The 18,298-nt window shown below is 35.9% G+C and overlaps 1 protein-coding gene across 1 annotated transcript in view; it reads right to left on the bottom strand.

The window, feature by feature from the left end:
• The window catches only part of SPATA17 (spermatogenesis associated 17), a 94,543-nt gene that overhangs the window by 44,779 nt on the left and 31,466 nt on the right, over positions 1-18,298 (bottom strand). Inside the window, exon 6 of the mRNA XM_076335567.1 lies at positions 8,656-8,779. Coding sequence (XP_076191682.1) covers positions 8,656-8,779 — 124 coding nt within the window. The remainder of the gene's footprint in view (positions 1-8,655; positions 8,780-18,298) is intronic.

The following is an 18,298-nucleotide window of genomic DNA, read 5'->3' as shown; positions in this document are numbered from 1 at the left end:
CCAGCACTTGCCTTCTTTTTACATCACCGTGATACTGTGTTGAGTAGCAGAATTACAGTCCTGAGTGTTCCCAGGCTAAGTAATCCCAAAGGGCAAGAGCTGGACTCAAATTCTAAGAGAACTAAAGATTTTTGATAGTGTGTGCAAATCACTTAAAGGTCATTTTTGGAATTCAGACCTAGTGGAACTAGCCTTCTAGACATAAACATTTTCCTTTGTTCATGTACAATGTCTTCCAGAATCACAAACAGCTCAGTTACTGGCTGCTTTCAGTTTACCTTACTTTGTCCTTCTTTTTGACAAAAACATTAAGCAACATTAACTGAGATGCCTTTCAAGTGAACTGAGATTGTGTGTATAGTGCCCCATGAGGCACAAGAGTTGAATGATTTTCCTGTAGTGAATACCTGTGAATAGACTGATACATCTGGCTTCCAACATGGAAGTGAATACACGAAGAAGGCTTGCTGATCAAACATACCTGTCACAAGTACTGTAAGAAGGATGTAAATTGAGAATCCTTTGGAAATAATATTTTATAAAAACAGAACACTGTAGCATGAAGTGCTTTATATACTAATGCTATTGACATGTAGCTGCAAGCCTGCCTGAGAGCTAGGAAAGCTCACTCTCTCCTCTTTAATTTAAATGGCATTTTTTATGGTACAAGCTTTGGAAAGCACTCAGAAATACCTGACTTCTTGGCAGAGAAGTGATGAGTGGATATTAAACATCCATGGATAGGTGGGAATGTTCAGTAATTGGGGCACCTACATTAAAAAAAAATTTAACCGCTTTAGTTCATCTTTAGGAAGTATTAGTACTTATAATGAATGATAATTTCATCCCCTGAATGTTTTAGAGACAGGGTAATAAAATTACAACAGTAAAGAGGGAGGAAATAAAATGTAAAAGGTAAGAGCTAATTCATTCTTCATGCTAGCTCAGTCTTTGGCCTTTCCTGAACAGACACTGCCAATAGTAACAAATTATGTATAATCATTTTGTGATTTGGACTGTTCACTCGGGACTAAGCTCAAATGACCAAACTTGCAGCCTTGTCTCTTAAACTGTGGATCTGAAGACCAAAGGCCAGAGCTTTATCCACTGAGTCCTCACCTTTATAAGAATAAAACTGCCAGGTGTCCAGAGACAGAGTGGGTGTCAAACAGTGTCATTTTAGACCAATTGTTTTTCAAGTTCTTACAGGACAGCACATTAGGTTAGAAGTGTATTAATCAGTTGTGTCTTCTGAATATTCATTAGCCTGTTCCAGGAAGGATTTTGTGGTTTCTTTTTTTCCCCACTTAGAACATTCACACCTGATGTAAGTGCAGTAACTTCAATAGAATTAACTCCTGATTTCCAGTAGTGTAAAAAGGGGACACACACAGTCAGTGTAATGTTTATGAATTGCCATCTCTGTTGACAGGAAAAAAGTAATAAAAAAATACCTTAGCATTGACTAGAATTTGAATTTAAAATATTTTACTCTATGAACTGACAAGCATGAAATAATGACTGATACAATTGATAAAAGTAATATAATCTTGAGTTCTACAATAACTACAGAAAATCAAAACGAAACTGGTCTGAAAAACAAAAACTGAAAAGTAACCTTGGGGCGTGTTTTTGCTACCTTTGTACACAAAAGCCCTAATCCAGAATCTACAGAAGTTTGCTAAATGACTCCCATTACCACAAAGTGGAATTGCTTATGGAGCATGGGTGTTATACAGAGAGAGTCAAAATGGAAAAACTTGGTTCTCATTGCTGAAATTAGAACTTTTCACTGTTACTCACTTGATGCTAACATTTCCTTCCTCCTCACAGAACATTATTCTTGCAGGGTTTTTTTTTAATTGTTTTCTATAGTGCTAAACTATTAAAGAGTTATCATCTCACATGTTTATGTCTCCCTGGAAAGGATTATCTCAGTCAAGACTAGTTCCATTATAAAAACTTCCTCATTTTAGAGCACCAGCTATTATATCCCTACACATAATCCTTTCCAATGCATTAGTTCAATGGGAATAAATATGGGCAAATACCAGCCACATGTCCAAACACAGTAGCCTTGATTCAACAGAGAGAAGGTGACAAACTGGAGCAGGCACTGAAAACTGAAGGAACTACTGCAGTCCAAAAAGATAACTCATGTCTTGTTACTGGCAGTTACTAAAAGAAATGTCATAGATTTTGTAACTTTTACAACAAAAAGGGCCTATTATTACACATGGGCTTTGTTCTTCTCTTGCAGCTCTAAATTACCTAGGAGCTTATGAGCAGTATCTGTTCACAAGCTGCCAAAGGATATCAGGAGAAATTGCCACCCTACTAAAGAGAGCTGGAAAGTGACGGACTGTATTGTTGCTTGGAGTGGAAGAGGCAATCCGCAGAACCTCACCAAATTGTGGAGAAAGAATAAGGCACTTTGCCGTTGCATATTCTCCTGTGATGGAATACCAGAGACAATATATGCTGTGAAATGAGCATGCTGCAAAATAATACTGCAAGGAGAATGAGTGAACTTGGTCTTCCAAGGAAGCACAATCTGAGAGCTAGTTAGTGTTGTGGGCCTAGATCTTTTATCACACTCTCTCTGTTTAGGTTACTCCTTCTCTGAGTATGAAGAGAGTCAGGAATTGGAGGAATGCAGAGGCAAAAAGTGAATACCTTAATAATCCAAAAATGGAAAGCTCTACAACAAAACACTACAAGTCCTTCAACTAACAATTGCTAGAAACTGGGAGAGTATTCTTGGCATGTCATTATATTGCCCCATTGCCCCATTCTATTGCTCTTCCCTAGGCACATGCTGTTGGCCACTGTCAAATGTAGGATGCTGGGCCAGAGGAGCCTTCAGTCTGACTCAGGTATATCTTCTAATTGATCAGGGCCCAACAGAAAGAAGATTCTGTACATAAATCAAGAGTAGACATACACACACAACTGCATAATTAATTTTTCTCAAGGTCTCAATAATTAAAGCATTCAGATAGATAGAATAGAAGATCCCACAGAACAGAGGACCAGTATTAGCTCACCTAATCTCAGCATGATTTATCACAGAGCAGGAAGTCCAGGTTTGGAAACAAGGCTGGGACTCAGTCCACCAGCCAGAGCAATGATAAGCTTAAGTGATGTATGTACAATATCACATTCTCAATAATGTCAAAATATGTTTTGTAATTGTTTGACAAAGCTTTCGTAGACATTATATTACAAAGAACTTTGGCCTTCTGGATAGTTTTACATTCATTTTCTCTGACAAAAGGTAAATGTGGTTTATCTGTTTAGAAACAGAGGGAAGTTGGAGAAAAGAGAATTAAAATTCTCTTTTACCTCACCCAGTACTGTTGGATATATGGGAAAAAACTGTAGAGTAAAGGGAAAAGATCTGTTGCTCTGCTGACTCTCCAATCCTTTCCTCAGAGACAGGAGAAACTGTCACTGAAAGCAAAAGGTTTTTTCAGCTGTGGCACTCTGAAGACTGTTTCCATAGGAATCTTTTCCTGATCTCAGTGGCTTTACAAGACACACACCAGTCCGCTCCTTCCACCACTTTTTCTGCTCTGGCTCCTTTCAGTTACTTCAGTTACTGCCTTCTGCTCCATACCACACTGTGGACTTGCAGGTCCTGGGTAGCAACAATAATGCTGGCGGCAGCTGACAAACTTGCTCCCACTCACAGACTCACCTCAGCATTGCTGCTTGCTCTGTCAGCAGATACTTAAACAATACATGTCTGCATTCTAGCTTGATACCGGATCTTTGGATTTAGCCTATTATATACCTAATTCTAATCATCGTTGTAAGACAAAGACCAACTGTAAAATTTCTTGGAAGGTTGGAAATACCAATGACAGGAATCATGCAACCACATGTTCCAACGCATGTGGGCTCTTCATATCCACTTCTACAAAGTGCCATCAATGTATTCAGCGATTCTATCTTTCCTTGACTTTAAAGGCGGTTTGCCAGCACTTTGCAAAGGAGGGCCCTTTCTGTCAGCCTTGCGAATATGACAAAAAGCAGAAATAAGAACCTATTCAACTATAGTGAATTTTGTTAATACAGAAAGGGAAACTACGGGGATATAGAAGGATAATCTACATAGGTAAACATGTTTATAATAGAAACCCATATTTAATAAGTAGTTCATTTGTTAATGACAACTAAAAAAAAAGGATCATTACCACTGCAGTGGAAATAGCATACTGTGATTATGGGCTAATAAGAAAAACTTAATTATTATAAGTTTCATGTCTCAATAAGAAATTACAATGCAGTTCATGATAAAACAGATAAAAACAATGAAAAAATACATCTGCACTGTTACTTCTATTGTGTTACCAACAAGAAATAATAAGAAATATTCTTAAAAAAGGCAAAGGCTTGTTAAATATGTACCACAATTTTTATCATGTTCATCATGAAGTCAGAATTTATCAGACTGTTAAGGTAAAAACAGACAGGGAAAACATTGTTTTTTATATATATATAATTTTTAAAATCTGAAATATACAGAATCTTATTTTTAAAATGGAATTTAGTTTGGAAGCCCCACAGTTGCCACCTCACAGATTTATTTCTTGCTGTATTTTACACTGCAACAAGCAACCAGTAGGTGGAGCAGACAACATAACTTATCACGTGATAAGGGCATGGCCTTGACTGTTGGGTTTTTTTCCATAATTACAGGAATCATGTAGGAGAAAATTCCTTCAAACAAAAGAAGCTCATGTGTGTAAGATGTTACTTGACTAGTAATTGATATTACCGGCATATATAGCAAGTTGATTAAAAGCTCAATATTTTATAACCACAAAGTTTTAGAGCTCATGCTTTATTTCTCCAGACTTTATTTGGCAACTAACTTAATTTAAATCAAATAAAAATTTGCTTTCTTTTTTCAAGCCCACTCTTATGCCTACAAATGGGTTATATTTGTGTTGCATGAATATTACTGGTACTATAGAAAAAAAATATGTATCTGTTTTTCAGTAAAGCAAAAAACTGTTTTGAAGTTGGCAGGATGCATAACATTGTACTTTCACAGAAAGACAGTCAATAATTATATTATTAATATAAATTATTAATATATTATTAATAACAGTAAATTAACATTTACATTACTACTGTCAGTAATTATTGATTATGCAAATATCCTAACTTGTTTAACTTTCTTTTAACTTCTTTGCTAAAATACTAACATCCTTTTATTCAAATGAACTGCTTAGTTCTTATGTGGATTAAAATGCTTGTGTAAATGCAATGTATTTCTACAAGCAGCAATGGGAAATAGTTGTATTTGGGTAAGTTTCTATGGCAAAATACACTCAGTCAACTGTTTGTAAAAAATATAGGAAAATTGTATAGTATAATACCATACATTTTTTATCATCCCATGATTTCCCTGAACGTCAGTTTCATAGCAATGGTACTTAATACACACACCTCCCCCCCAAAAAGGTGGGGAACTGCAGACAAAACAACTCAAATGTAGGTATGCCTATATAATATTTTGTAGGCAGATCAAACTCCTTGTTCCTGAGTTTAAAGCATGCACACACTTATTCTGCCCATATTTTGAGCTGACCAGAAGCTGTGTAACTGCATTAATTCTTGAGCTAATATACCGTGGCTCTCAACAGGGCTAATTAGTTTGGGTTCAGCCCCATGTTATAGCTCCAGATTGGCTTGGAAAGTAATCAAAGCAAGCTCACATCTGTCTATATAAGACTATGTGTATATACCTGGTACAAGCAACAACAAATAATGCATACTAATTCAGTTTTATATCCATGTCTTCCTCTTTTTTTTTTTTTTCTTTATAAAGGTAACAGTTTATGGAAGAAATAAATGCTTGCATAGCAAGTTAATTCATGAAAAAGACAAAACATGTTGACTTCATCATAGGCCGTGCTATTATATACATACTAGACACCCCTGTACATTCATGACACTAGCATTCTTAAGTTTTACTTTTTGAAATGTAAAATAATGCTAGCAATTAGGAATGGGCACAACCGTGTGTGTGTGTGTGTGTGTGTGTGTGTGTGTAAAATCTGTGGAATAAGAAGAGCAAATTCTGCAGTCAATAAAGGATTCATAGACTTTAAGGCCAGAAAGGATCACTGTATCATCTGCTACATTGTGCAACACCAAGATGTTTGATCATCTCCCTGTTTAACCTGTAACACGCTTTTGAGATGGGTTTCTGGGCTTCAGCTTGTAGGGAGCAGAAAATGGAACCTGACATGCCTTTCTTTACTAACATTGAGGAGCAACAACTCTTTAATTCCTTTTGGTCAATAAGTAAATACCCTTTTCTCACCCTTTTTGCCTGTAGTAAAACAAAAAGGTTCAAAACTATAGGATATATTTGAAACAATTATTGCAAATACAGATTTTGCAATGCCGTCCATATAAACTGCCTGAACATCTGCAGCCTTGATGCATGAGGTGGCTCAGCTCCATCATTGCACCTCGTCATGCATGGCAGGAAGGGGAGGAGACTGTAGCAAACTTTAGCAGATCATCTCTACAAATCATTGGGCCTTAGTTAATACATGACTCTACAATAAGTCCAGCTCATCAACCTCCTCTTTTCATTTGCTATGCCCCCTGCTTACAAATTACATTTTTTCCTTAACTCACTCAAAAGTGTTGACTTTTGCTGCCTGATTCTAGTGAGACATGAATGGACCTTGCTCAGTAATCCAATTAACTATCTTTTGAAGACAGCAAGACGCAGCTGTAGTCAGGTCAGAAGACCAGGCATAGAGAGAGTAAAATGTCAGACACAGAGCATCAAACCAGTAAATTCTTCACTGAAATAATTTGCCCTGTATCTTAGCAAGATATCAAATTCTGTAACTATGTGCAATTGTGGAATACAGACTTTAATTGCAATAAGTAGTTTACTTCATATATGTATTTGCTGCTTTTCAGGTTGTCTGTAGGTGGTGCATTGATTTACACTCATTCATGTTTCAAAATACTACCTGCAAAAGAAGATGGTTCTTGGAGCATAGTTCTGTGATAAAGGAAAATTTCTGTGAGCTGTGAGTCCCAGTATTCACAAACCATGTCAGCAAGCAAAATGAAGCATATTTTTGTTCTGCAAAACACTGCTAGTTAAATTCTAATTCTGTAAAATTAGAAACCCAAATTAATCAGAACGTAATAGTTACTGCTGCCCTCTACCAGCAGTCCTCCAGGTGGATGGCTGAAATAAGGCACTACTTGCCATTCCTTAAAAATGTGTTACAGTTTGCTAAGCCAGTATCATGGGAAGTGAATTAAGTTTACTAAAATCTTTTTAGACCACAGGTCACTCAATGTCTCTAACCAGACAATTTTTGTACTCCAGGTAAACATATTAATGTTTATGCATTTGTTCACATAAATTGTTGTTTTCAAAACAAGAATTCCCAATTTTCTACAGTTTAAAACAATATAAAAACACCGTGCAGATTATTCTTAATATTCTAGATCTATGTCTGGAAAAATTAATTATTGTGAGCTAATTTCAGTTATTAACTAGCTCCCCTGTCTAAAAGCCACTCAGAAAACTTTTAATGCTATTTTTACTAATATTTTACTATGCTATTTTTTTTGCAAATTAAATTACTTAAATTTGATTTATAAATTGAGTTTTCATAACTGATATCCAGTTAATTAAACTATACTTCTATTTATTGGACAGATCACAAATGATTCCCAAACAGAGGGAAAGATTAAATATTCTGTCACTAAGCGTCATGGTATTTTTCCTGTGTTCTTTAGGATTAAGAGTTCTTACACACAGATTACATTTAACAACCTATGAAAAGCAAGCACTTAGTTCATACTAGTGTACCCTGATTGCACGTTAATTCCTTACTCATATGAAGAACAACCAGTCACCAAACACTTATGGACACAAAATATTTTTTTTTACAAAAGTTCGCAAAAGGGGACTAAAAAATGGCAAACCCACAAGCTTTACCAATCATATCAATTTTGTGTAAGATATATCTACTGCCATATTCACCTGTCTGTAAAGCAGCTTACATAAGAAAGCTTGAAAAAATATACCCCTTTTATCAATACAAAACAAATTAATCAGTAAATATTAAAAATTTATGAGGCATTTCTATGTGAAAACAATCATGCTAAATAAGCTGATTCAGGCAATTCTAGGAAAAGCTTTAGCTGAAAACCTCCATTTACAATCTATCCTAAAAACAAGCAGAACACAGCACCAATCCAAGCATTAGCTCAATTAAAAAAAGGAAAAAAAATGAAATCCCTTCTCAGCTTAATAACTTGTTAGTTCTTGACAAGTGCAACAACACAACAATAAGCCAGTCAAAATGAGTTTTTAAAGTGAGGTTATGCCCTTCGTGTTGTGTTATCACAGTGGCAGATCAAACTGCTGACTTGGACTCTTTCTGCCAGCAGTGCTGATGCTGCCTCTATGAAGCTGCTGTCACGGAGTAGTCATGGTACCTGCTCTTGCCTATAGAAAAGCACTAAATTGAACTCGAAGTAGTGTCTTTGTGATATCTTTTCAACAAGTCATGTCCCATTCAGCCTGCTAGTTTATCTCTGTCAGGCTGGGGGCCCAAGTGGTTTGCATGAGCTGTCAGGGACAGGTATACCAACCTGCTCAGTGCTAAGGAGGTAATGCATCTTTCGGGCTTGGTATTTCTTTTCCTTTTCTTTCTTTTCTAGGTCTTTCCTTTTGTCTTCATTTTCCTTCATTTCTGCATACTCTTGGAGTTCATTCCTGTAATAAAATAAGTCTGCTAATTATATTACAACAATAAAAGAAGTGCTAATGTTTTATTTTACTTTAACCCTTTTATAGCTTCACAGTGTTCTGCTATTATGTAGTAGCACTATACTGACACCGCTGGAATGCAAAATTACACTTCATCAGTCCCACAGCAGCAGGATTCTACACGAATATAACTGTGAAGAAATAGGATTAAAATTATAAATCTATGATGAACAGCATATTAGTTCATATTGCTTACTCTTTTGAAGAATATGTCAACCTATGTATTTTTATAGCTTTAAAACATAGCATTCATAGATGTCCTTTTTTTGTCTTTAAGAGTCATTTTAGTTTGAATTTCTCTAAGCAGAAGTTATTATAATTTAGTGATTTTCCTTCAAATGCTTTCATATTCATGTTCACTTATGTTTCAGCTACTGCCTTGCAACACCTCCTTCTGATCTGCAAACAGGAGACCTTATGGAATGAGAGAGGATAGTAGACACAGGATAAGAGTTGACATTCACTCCTAGATCCCTGAGCCTTTTGTAAGGTTGAGAATGTAGGCATAGAGAAGAACTGGATGTAAACTTTTCATGCGTGCAACGTCCTTAAGAGGAGTGGCCATAGCATTAGGCTTCTTGCATAGGTCACTTTCTACTCTGGTCTGATAGCAACGGTACAGGCCACCACAAGAAACTAGAATGTAACTGCCTCGTGAGCCACTGCATGACAGAGGTTTGCAAACACATAGTGTCATCTAAATGGGTGGGTCTGTGTATTCTAATAGGTCGTAGAAAATTCTTTCATTGTAAAAGAAATAAGGAACTGTACCTAATACCAGCTCTTGAAGAATGGAGAAAACTCATTATTTTAAGTGAACATTTAGAGGAAAACTTTAACAGAAAACGGGTGTAGATTTCCTCCTCAATGACTTTTTTTCATAGAGCCAGGCTTGCCATAAATTATGCAAACAGTGGAGTGAATTAATGTTCTATATGAAACAAAATTCCGTGCTGTTGTGCACAGTGCACGTGTATGGAATTTTTTTGACCCAGTTAAAAAAGGTTAGTTTGATTAACATTTGTTATTTTTGTTATTAAGAAATGGCTAGTTCAAATTAACCTGTGTGCCAAAGACACCAAGCATATTCAGTCAAGCATTTACATTGTTTAAAAGTTAATTGAGTGAATTCTAGTCTTCATTTTTTTTAAGCATGTGTGTATATGATAAAATAAAAAGCAAAGAAAAATATACTATTCACATATCTGGATAGTTCAAATATTCCAGCAAAACAGATTATTTAGAAAGGTCCACATTAATAGACTCAGTTGTTTCAATGAGTACTACATAAGACACTCCAGGACAAGGCTCAAATCCTGTCAAAATATGCACATGAATAAGTTTCCTGATATGAATAATCCCATGGGAAAGTCATATTGCTCCTGAAAGTGTTGTGACTCAGACTTATTCTTAATATTTTAATTATCAGAATGTTAAATTAGTTCATCAAAATATGTGAAAGAGCAATAATTGCTTTATAAATATGAACACTAGGAAATCAAATTCTTAAATAAAAGTTGCAATGTAGAATTTTTATTTGTTTCATATTATCTTTCAAGTTTTTATCAACTAAAATATTAAGTAATTAAACATGTTTTATTTCAAATGTAAAAGAAAAAATAGAATGAAAAGGAAATAAATTAAAGATTGGAAAAGATGTATAGGTCTGTTTCAATCTCTGGAAATATTTTTTGTTGCAGTTTACTGTTAAAGGCTGCTAATACAATATTTCATACAAGGTTACTTATGAAGCACATTGACGTTTAAAAATCACCATGCTATGCTTTTGCAGCAGTGTAATTTTTTTCCAACATAAGATTAAATTGCAAAATAAATGAATTACTTAGAGTGGCATGGCCCCCATTTTGCCACCCTTCTCTTGAAAATTGCTTATTAATATGAAAAAAGAAGTTGGAAAATAGCCTGTTTTACTTTATGTATAGCGTTTTGGGGCCTCAAAGCCTGCAGAGCCAGACTAGCTGCACATTTTAGATTGTGTTGGCAAGCGGGGACGATGACCTTTCTGACCTGCATCTCAAGGCTATTATTAATCGCTAAGTAACCTGGTAAAGCCAAACAAATTTGTTTCCATTGAAAGGATCTCTATCTGTGTCTGAGAATTTGTGCTGTACCAAACAAACCTCATTAACTGTGTCCATTTTTGACAAAGAACTAGGAGTTGGAGAGACTGGCGACCTTTCTTTGTCCTTAAGGTAAAGATTTCAGAGTCACTGCATGTAGGTACACAAGCATTTTTACTTGGAAACTCTTTGTTCTATATCAATCAATCATAAACAAATGAATAAATAGACAATGTATATAGTATCAACTTTGTTATTTTATTTTATGCCACTTTACCTTCAATATCAGAGTGTATGATCCATGTTTTACATATTTAATACTATTTCTTGTTCCTTTTTGATTAGAGAGTCCTCTATTCAGCTTTAGTACTGCTATCTATTACTGATGAAACGTCTATCAACATATTACTACAGTTTACTCATGTTCTTATATACTCATGTACTTCTTCCCAACAGTGGGTATGGAAGCTTTGTTATTTAGAACACAACTGGTGATGAAAACCCCCAAATAATGATAAAAATATAAATTTGTATTACAGATGTAATGATAATGGGATGCAAAATGTTTCCCATTGTCATTAATCTGAATTTACCAGATTACTTTGAATGAATGATTAATAATCATTATTTGCTGAAATTAAATTAAGTCTAAAATACTTGTTGAAGTTCAATGCAATTCATGCTCTTTTTAGACAGTACTATCATCCAAATCATCATGATCTGTCCTGATTATCACATGGCCTCATTAATGCTGTACCATAATCCATTTAAAAGTTTGAGGTTTCTTAAGCAGTTACAAATAATTTTCAACGTACTTTTGCAGCCTACACATTTTGTCAGTTGTGCTAAAATATTTCTATCGTGCATTATACTGCTCTGTACAGTTGTACAGAACATGCAGACAATTCTGTCTCGGGCGTAACACCTCCCAAGATTATTCTCTCCTGAGAGGCAGTACAAAATAAGGGGTATGTAGTAGTCCAAACATTGCTTGACTGGGAAGCATAGATATTTTAGCATAAATATAGATTTATTCTAAAGCTATTTGAACCTGAAACTTTCATCTCTTTCACCATACTTTCAAGAATTTGAATAGGAGCAACAAAAGCAGAGAATCTAAAAGTAGTTGGACATGAATGTATTATTTCACACATTAGCAGACTAATACTAATACGTTATGCACTGTGCAGGGGGTTTCACTCTTACCATACAGAAAAATGTGTATAAGCATAAGTGATACTAAAGTCATAAACTTAGACTTCCAAATAGAGTTAGACTTCCAGATAGCTTACATGTAAATATGTTTATTGAGAAGTTTCATGTTCGTGACCTTCTACATATACATCTTCCCAGAGAAAACAAATCCAAATTCCATTAAAGTCAATTGAAAATTTGTTGAAATTAGATGATCTTTGGATTAAACGCTTACACTTACTGCCAGCCTTCTCTTTGTTCATACATATCTTAGGTTCATTGAGCAATAGTAAGCAATCTTTTCTTGGGACTATATGATATTATGAATACTAGCTATGATGCATGGTACTCTGTGGACTCCGGACCAAATTTGCTTCAGGATGACCCTTTCAAGATTCAGTGTGAAGTGTGAGAATTGAATATGGGCAGATTGTTTGGCCTGCGTTTTTAATGCTTCACCAAATTTTTGGGGAGAAAAAAAGTTCTATAAATGCAAAACATGGTTTAGATTAATTCATAATCTTGTTCTATTTTTATAAATTATGTCTGTTGCATGCCTCATAGTTGGAATAGTACTGCTTATTAAACTGTTATAACTGAACAAGCGGGTAATTTTTTAGCACATAATCTTTTAATTATCTTAGAACTTATCTCAGTATATTAACAGCATCTACTGCCTCTTCCTACAAACCTGGCTTCCCATATAACCTTAGTCCAATCAGAGTTTCCCACACACAGATTTTTATGGAATATTTTTGTAGAGGAAATGTGTGTAAGTTTTGACAAGTGTAGTGCCTTATCATGATCTGAAAATTGTTCAACAAATCAAAAGAATATAAATGTTTATTAATTGAAAACAGGCATAGCATTATGAACGTATGTGCTCAAAGCCCACAATTAAAAGTGATCTTGTGTAACAAATCTGTGAAGTAGCTATTGATTTGTTAATGATAAAATTATTTGTTTTGTATAGTTTGAAAATAAAACATTTTCATGTGACAAAGTAACCTATTGTTATTCTGATACTTCATTATGCAATAGGCAGTGGTGTTGGTTCCAGCTATGAGATGTAAATTCGGTTGACAGTGCTCCTGCTGTCTGTATAAAGGTTAAAAATACACACAAAATACTGTTCCCGGCACTTTTGGAAAGGTCTTCAATTGATGATTTCAGCAATATACAGATTTTCATAATTCTGCATAGAACTGCATCATTTTACAAATTCACACTGACCTACATTTATTGAACTTTATCAAACTGTTTGCATTCTGTTTGCATTTTCACTGGCATTCTGTGGTCCTTTGACCAGATAACCATAAAATTATAATATTAACTAAAGTAAAGGGCATCTGAGAAAATCAGTGATTAGTATAGTTGCCTAGAGTACCCAGAAAGAGTATGAAGTTATGGCGATTTTAAACAGTTCAGACCCCAAATCATAGAATTCCTACATCATAGGCAGTAGGCAACCTTAGCATAAAAGGAGATAACCTAAATTGATTTTACCTTCCTGACTATATATCATGTTCCCTACTCAAACAGAGAATATGGAATTGAAAATGAAATCAGTGGGACAATACTTTTGGTACACCACTGCATGCCACTTGATTTTACATTACATCGGTGTAGGTGAGAATGGAATATGACCTGCCATGATAATATAATTTGACTTAATCTATTATATTTGGGAAAAAATGAAATATACATACAGACTGGCCTAGGATGTAAAAATAGTTGAGAGAGCTCTGTACCTTAAAGGCAAAGTTTTAACAGAACATACATACTACATACTTATGTTAGCTATGTACCATCAGACAGCTTGATCATCCTCAACCTTTTTCTGATTTTCTGAATGAACCTGTTCAGATTTACTGAGCAGAATAGATCAGCTCTGTAACCCACTCACTCCTCTCTAACATGATGCATCCTCCTGTGTATAACCTGACAGAATCCCTTGACAAAAATATTTGATCTTAAGTTGCAGTGAAACAGATGCTCAAAGGGGCAGTCAATTAGTGGTACGAGGTATCTTACTGCCTAGGAGACCTACCACAAATGGGTGTCCAAAATTCTTACTAATTTTAAATGTGAATGTTTACATCAATCTATTTGACAACTTAATCATGACACTCTCTTCAAAATCTGGAGGAATGGTACTGCTCTGTCATTGCAGTGCAGTGAACAGGAAACTAATATGACTCCTTAGGATGAAAAAAATTAAAATAAATAAAGCTACTGTGTAGGCATGCAAAAACACCCTATAGTTTCTATTATTATGAATTTTACAGAAAGAAATTCATAACACCTCAAAATCCCATTATAATTTGTGCATAGTAGAACGTACTCTGCCCATCTTTCCTTAATCACATAGTGTACACTGTCAATGGAATTAAGTGACATACCAGTTCAACTGTCAAGGTCCACAATGTGATCAATATGCTATGTAGGAAATGTGATGAACATAGCGGTGAAGGGCATACAGTGAATGAATACCTTGTGCAGATCAGGAGATCAGGACACAGCATGTACCAGACGATAGGAAAGAACAGACTGATGCATCCTTCTTATCCTTCTAATTTCCACTGCTGCACAGTTACTCAAGAGAGTGCAACAGCTTTTCAAAATACTGATTGCAGACACAGTTTATAACTAAAAAGGGAGTGTTTTCCCTAATCCATTATACAGAATCTTCTAATTAAGGGTTCAATAACAACTCATCCAGAATATTTCCTCACATCTATTTAAAACCTACTTTTTTGGTAATATATAATCTTTTCAAATTATTCCATTTTCTGGAAACATGCAAATGTCCAAATGTTTTTCCCTTGTGTGTATAAATCCTTAATCTGAATTTACTTCGTACTTATTGGCAGCACAAAATGCTGTGAAGTTAAAAACAATTTTTGTAAAAGGTCTGATTTAAACAATGATGTTTTGTTAGCTTAACCATTTTGATTTAATTAAACTGTAAAACCCACCCATTATGGATGTGGCATAAAGTAACTACAACACTGAAGCTTCTGTTGGCTGAGGAACTGGATCCAAGTATACTGGTTCAACTTTATTTACACTCAGGTCTATATATATAGATCTATATATAGACCATATCAGTATATATACACTAATAAAGCTAGCCATAACAGGAAAGATGTTTTCACTCCACGTCTGTTTGCTATTGGACCCTGTGCTGCTTTTGGCTGGGGTAGAGTTAATTTTCTTCACAGTAGCTAGTATGGGACTATGTTTTGGATTTGTGCTGGAAACAGCATTGATAACACAGGGATGTTTTTGTTGTTGCTGAGCAGTGCTGACACAGTCAAGGCCTTTTCTGCTCCTCACACCACCCCACCAGCGAGCAGGCTGGGGGTGCACAAGGAGTTGGGAGGGGACACAGCCGGGACAGCTGACCCCAACTGACCAAAGGGATATTCCACACCATGTGACGTCATGCTCAGCATATAAAGCTGGGAGGAGAAGGAGGAAAGGGGGAATGTTTGGAGTGATGGTGTTTGTCTTCCCAAGTAACCATTACGCATAATGGAGCCCTGCTTTCCTGGAGATGGCTGAACACCTGCCTGCCAAGGGGAAGTAGGGAATGAATTCCTTGTTTTGCTTTGCTTGCACACGTGGCTTTTGCTTTACCTATTAAACTGTCTTTATCTCAACCCACAAGTTTTCTCACGTTTACCCTTCCAATTCTCTCCCCCATCCCACCAGCAGGGATTGAGCAAGCAGCTGTGTGGTGCTTAGCTGCTGGCTGGGGTTAAACCACGACAGACCCCTTCATGGAAAATCAGCCTGATTGATTAGCTTAAACAGTGAAATTAGTATTTCAGGGTAGCAAAGCTGATCTGGCCCAGACTGGATAACAAATTATTCTGATAGCAGTTTAGCAGCAGTGGTCATTTCTAGTACAGTGTCAGAGCTAAGCTGCTAAGAGAGCAGTCATGTTCTTAATTTTTCCAGCAACTTATAAAAGAGGATGTCTAACCACAGCCAAATACCATTGAAAGTTTTCTAGTGAATGTCATGTGAAAGTATCTGTTATCTTTTGGCACTGCTATTCCCAGAAGACTATATATGCTACCATCTGCACAGTAATAACTAGAGGAAAGCACACTGCTTATGTTTTGCTACAGTTAAGCTGTTCCCAGTACTAGAGCGAACTCATTTAAGCGAACTGTTATCTCTCTGCTGCAGTGCAGGACAATGTAGACATATCTGTATTCCTTTTACTTTAATATATGGTACTTGGCAACATTTACAATATTCAACATTATGTGATTTAGAATGCAAACTTGATGTTATAACTTCTAAAGGTCATCAGCTAAGTTGATTTTCCTTCTCAGGGTATTCTGAAACAATTTGACTGAGGTCTACTGCCTGACTCACATTTTTCACTTACTTCTATATAAAAGTCTGTATATGTTTGCAAATAAAATGGTACACTTTGTTCACATTAAACAGGTTTTACAATGGCAAGGCAGAGAGAGCTTTTATGTATTGACCCATTACGTATAGCAGAGCAGTAATGCGAAATCTCACTTCATAGTTATTTTCACGGTACCTGATGGTTTTCTCAAATTCCATATTCATAGAACGGTGTTACCACTTGAGCATCTATGATGTCATTTTTAATGAAGCGTAAAACATTATGAAAGACACAGCTAATGAACATATTTTTTATATAGCAAATGTAATGATTTTGGGAGAGATCTGACGCATTTTTAAACACTGCAGTGCTATTTGTAAGTATGTAATTACACAGCAGCAACTAATTACTGAACTGAAATTATCAACTGGATCCCAATTTTTAGAAGTGCTAGGAGACCTTAACTCTTATTGTCTTGAAAACTTCGAAGTAATCAATACCCAAAAAAATCAGGCATTTTTTAATATGCCATGCAAGAAATTACACTCAGCATTAAAGTCTGTTCTCTGAAATTTGGGTTCTACCATATAAACCAGACTACATTGAATTATATATTTAGGCATCCAATTATTCATGTCTAAAGAGTACATACAACATTAGGTTCTGTTGTCTATACCTAAGCACATAATTTTCTGATCTGAGTACTAGATCCCTTCTTGAGTAGCTAAGTACAATGCTAGATGGTGGTGAGACCTCCCACCACCAAGTACAAGTAGGCTAACGAGTGCTACATCGTTTTGGGTGCCCTGCAGCTGAAAGATCAAATTAGTTTGTTGAATGAGGCTGTAAACATTTTGCAATCATCTAGTTAATTGGACAAGAAAAGAATAGCCTACTTGGAGAAAAGAGGTGGAAAACGTTGCTTTTTTGAAATACTTTGTCGTGTTGATTTGGTTTGAAGGCAGTAGGAACTATGAAGTTCAAGGTAAAACACGGGTTTAGCTTCACTGTCAAGGATAAACAACTTAATGGATTCATGTAATTATCCCTATAAGGTGAAAAGTCTAAAGAACCTGAAAGGGGGATAATAATAAGTAAAAGTTTTGCACAGCTTAAAAAAAATCATGCTCACAGTATGAGGAACTATGGCTTTTAAAGGGGTATTCTGAGTAGCATTCATAGAGATGAAGAAACTCTTTTATGATACTGTGATGTAAAGGTATATAAATCAATGCATAAGCTGACAATACATCAGAAGGAAAAAAAATATTATTTTTTTAATTTCTTATGCACCATAACTGTGCTGAGTTCTGATGCTGATAGTATTTTAAAGGATATTTGAAAGCGTGTCCAAAATAGTCACAAAAATTATTTTAAGCAGAGAGACAACATAGAATCATAGAATCATTAAGGTTGGAAAAGACCTCTAAGATCATCGAGTCCAACCATCAACCCAACACCACCATGCCCACTAAACCATGTCCCTAAGTGCCTCATCTACACGTCTTCTAAATACCTCCGGGGATGGGGACTCAACCACTTCCCTGGGCAGCCTCTTCCAATGTTTCACCACTCTTTCAGTAAAGAAATTTTTCCTCACGTCCAATCTAAACCTCCCCTGGCGCAACTTGAGGCCATTTCCTCTCGTCCTATCGCTTGTTACTTGGGAGAAGAGACCGACACCCACCTCGCGACAACCTCCTTTCAGGTAGTTGTAGAGAGCGATGAGGTCTCCCCTCAGCCTCCTCTTCTCCAGGCTAAACAACCCCAGTTCCCTCAGCCGCTCTGCAGAAGACTTGTTCTCCAGACCCCTCACCA

The sequence above is a fragment of the Aptenodytes patagonicus genome, chromosome 3 (assembly GCF_965638725.1).
Source record: "Aptenodytes patagonicus chromosome 3, bAptPat1.pri.cur, whole genome shotgun sequence".
NCBI classification, from domain to species: domain Eukaryota; kingdom Metazoa; phylum Chordata; class Aves; order Sphenisciformes; family Spheniscidae; genus Aptenodytes; species Aptenodytes patagonicus.
The sequence above is the reverse complement of the archived record's forward strand: the minus strand, read 5'-3'. Positions and strand labels throughout refer to the sequence as shown.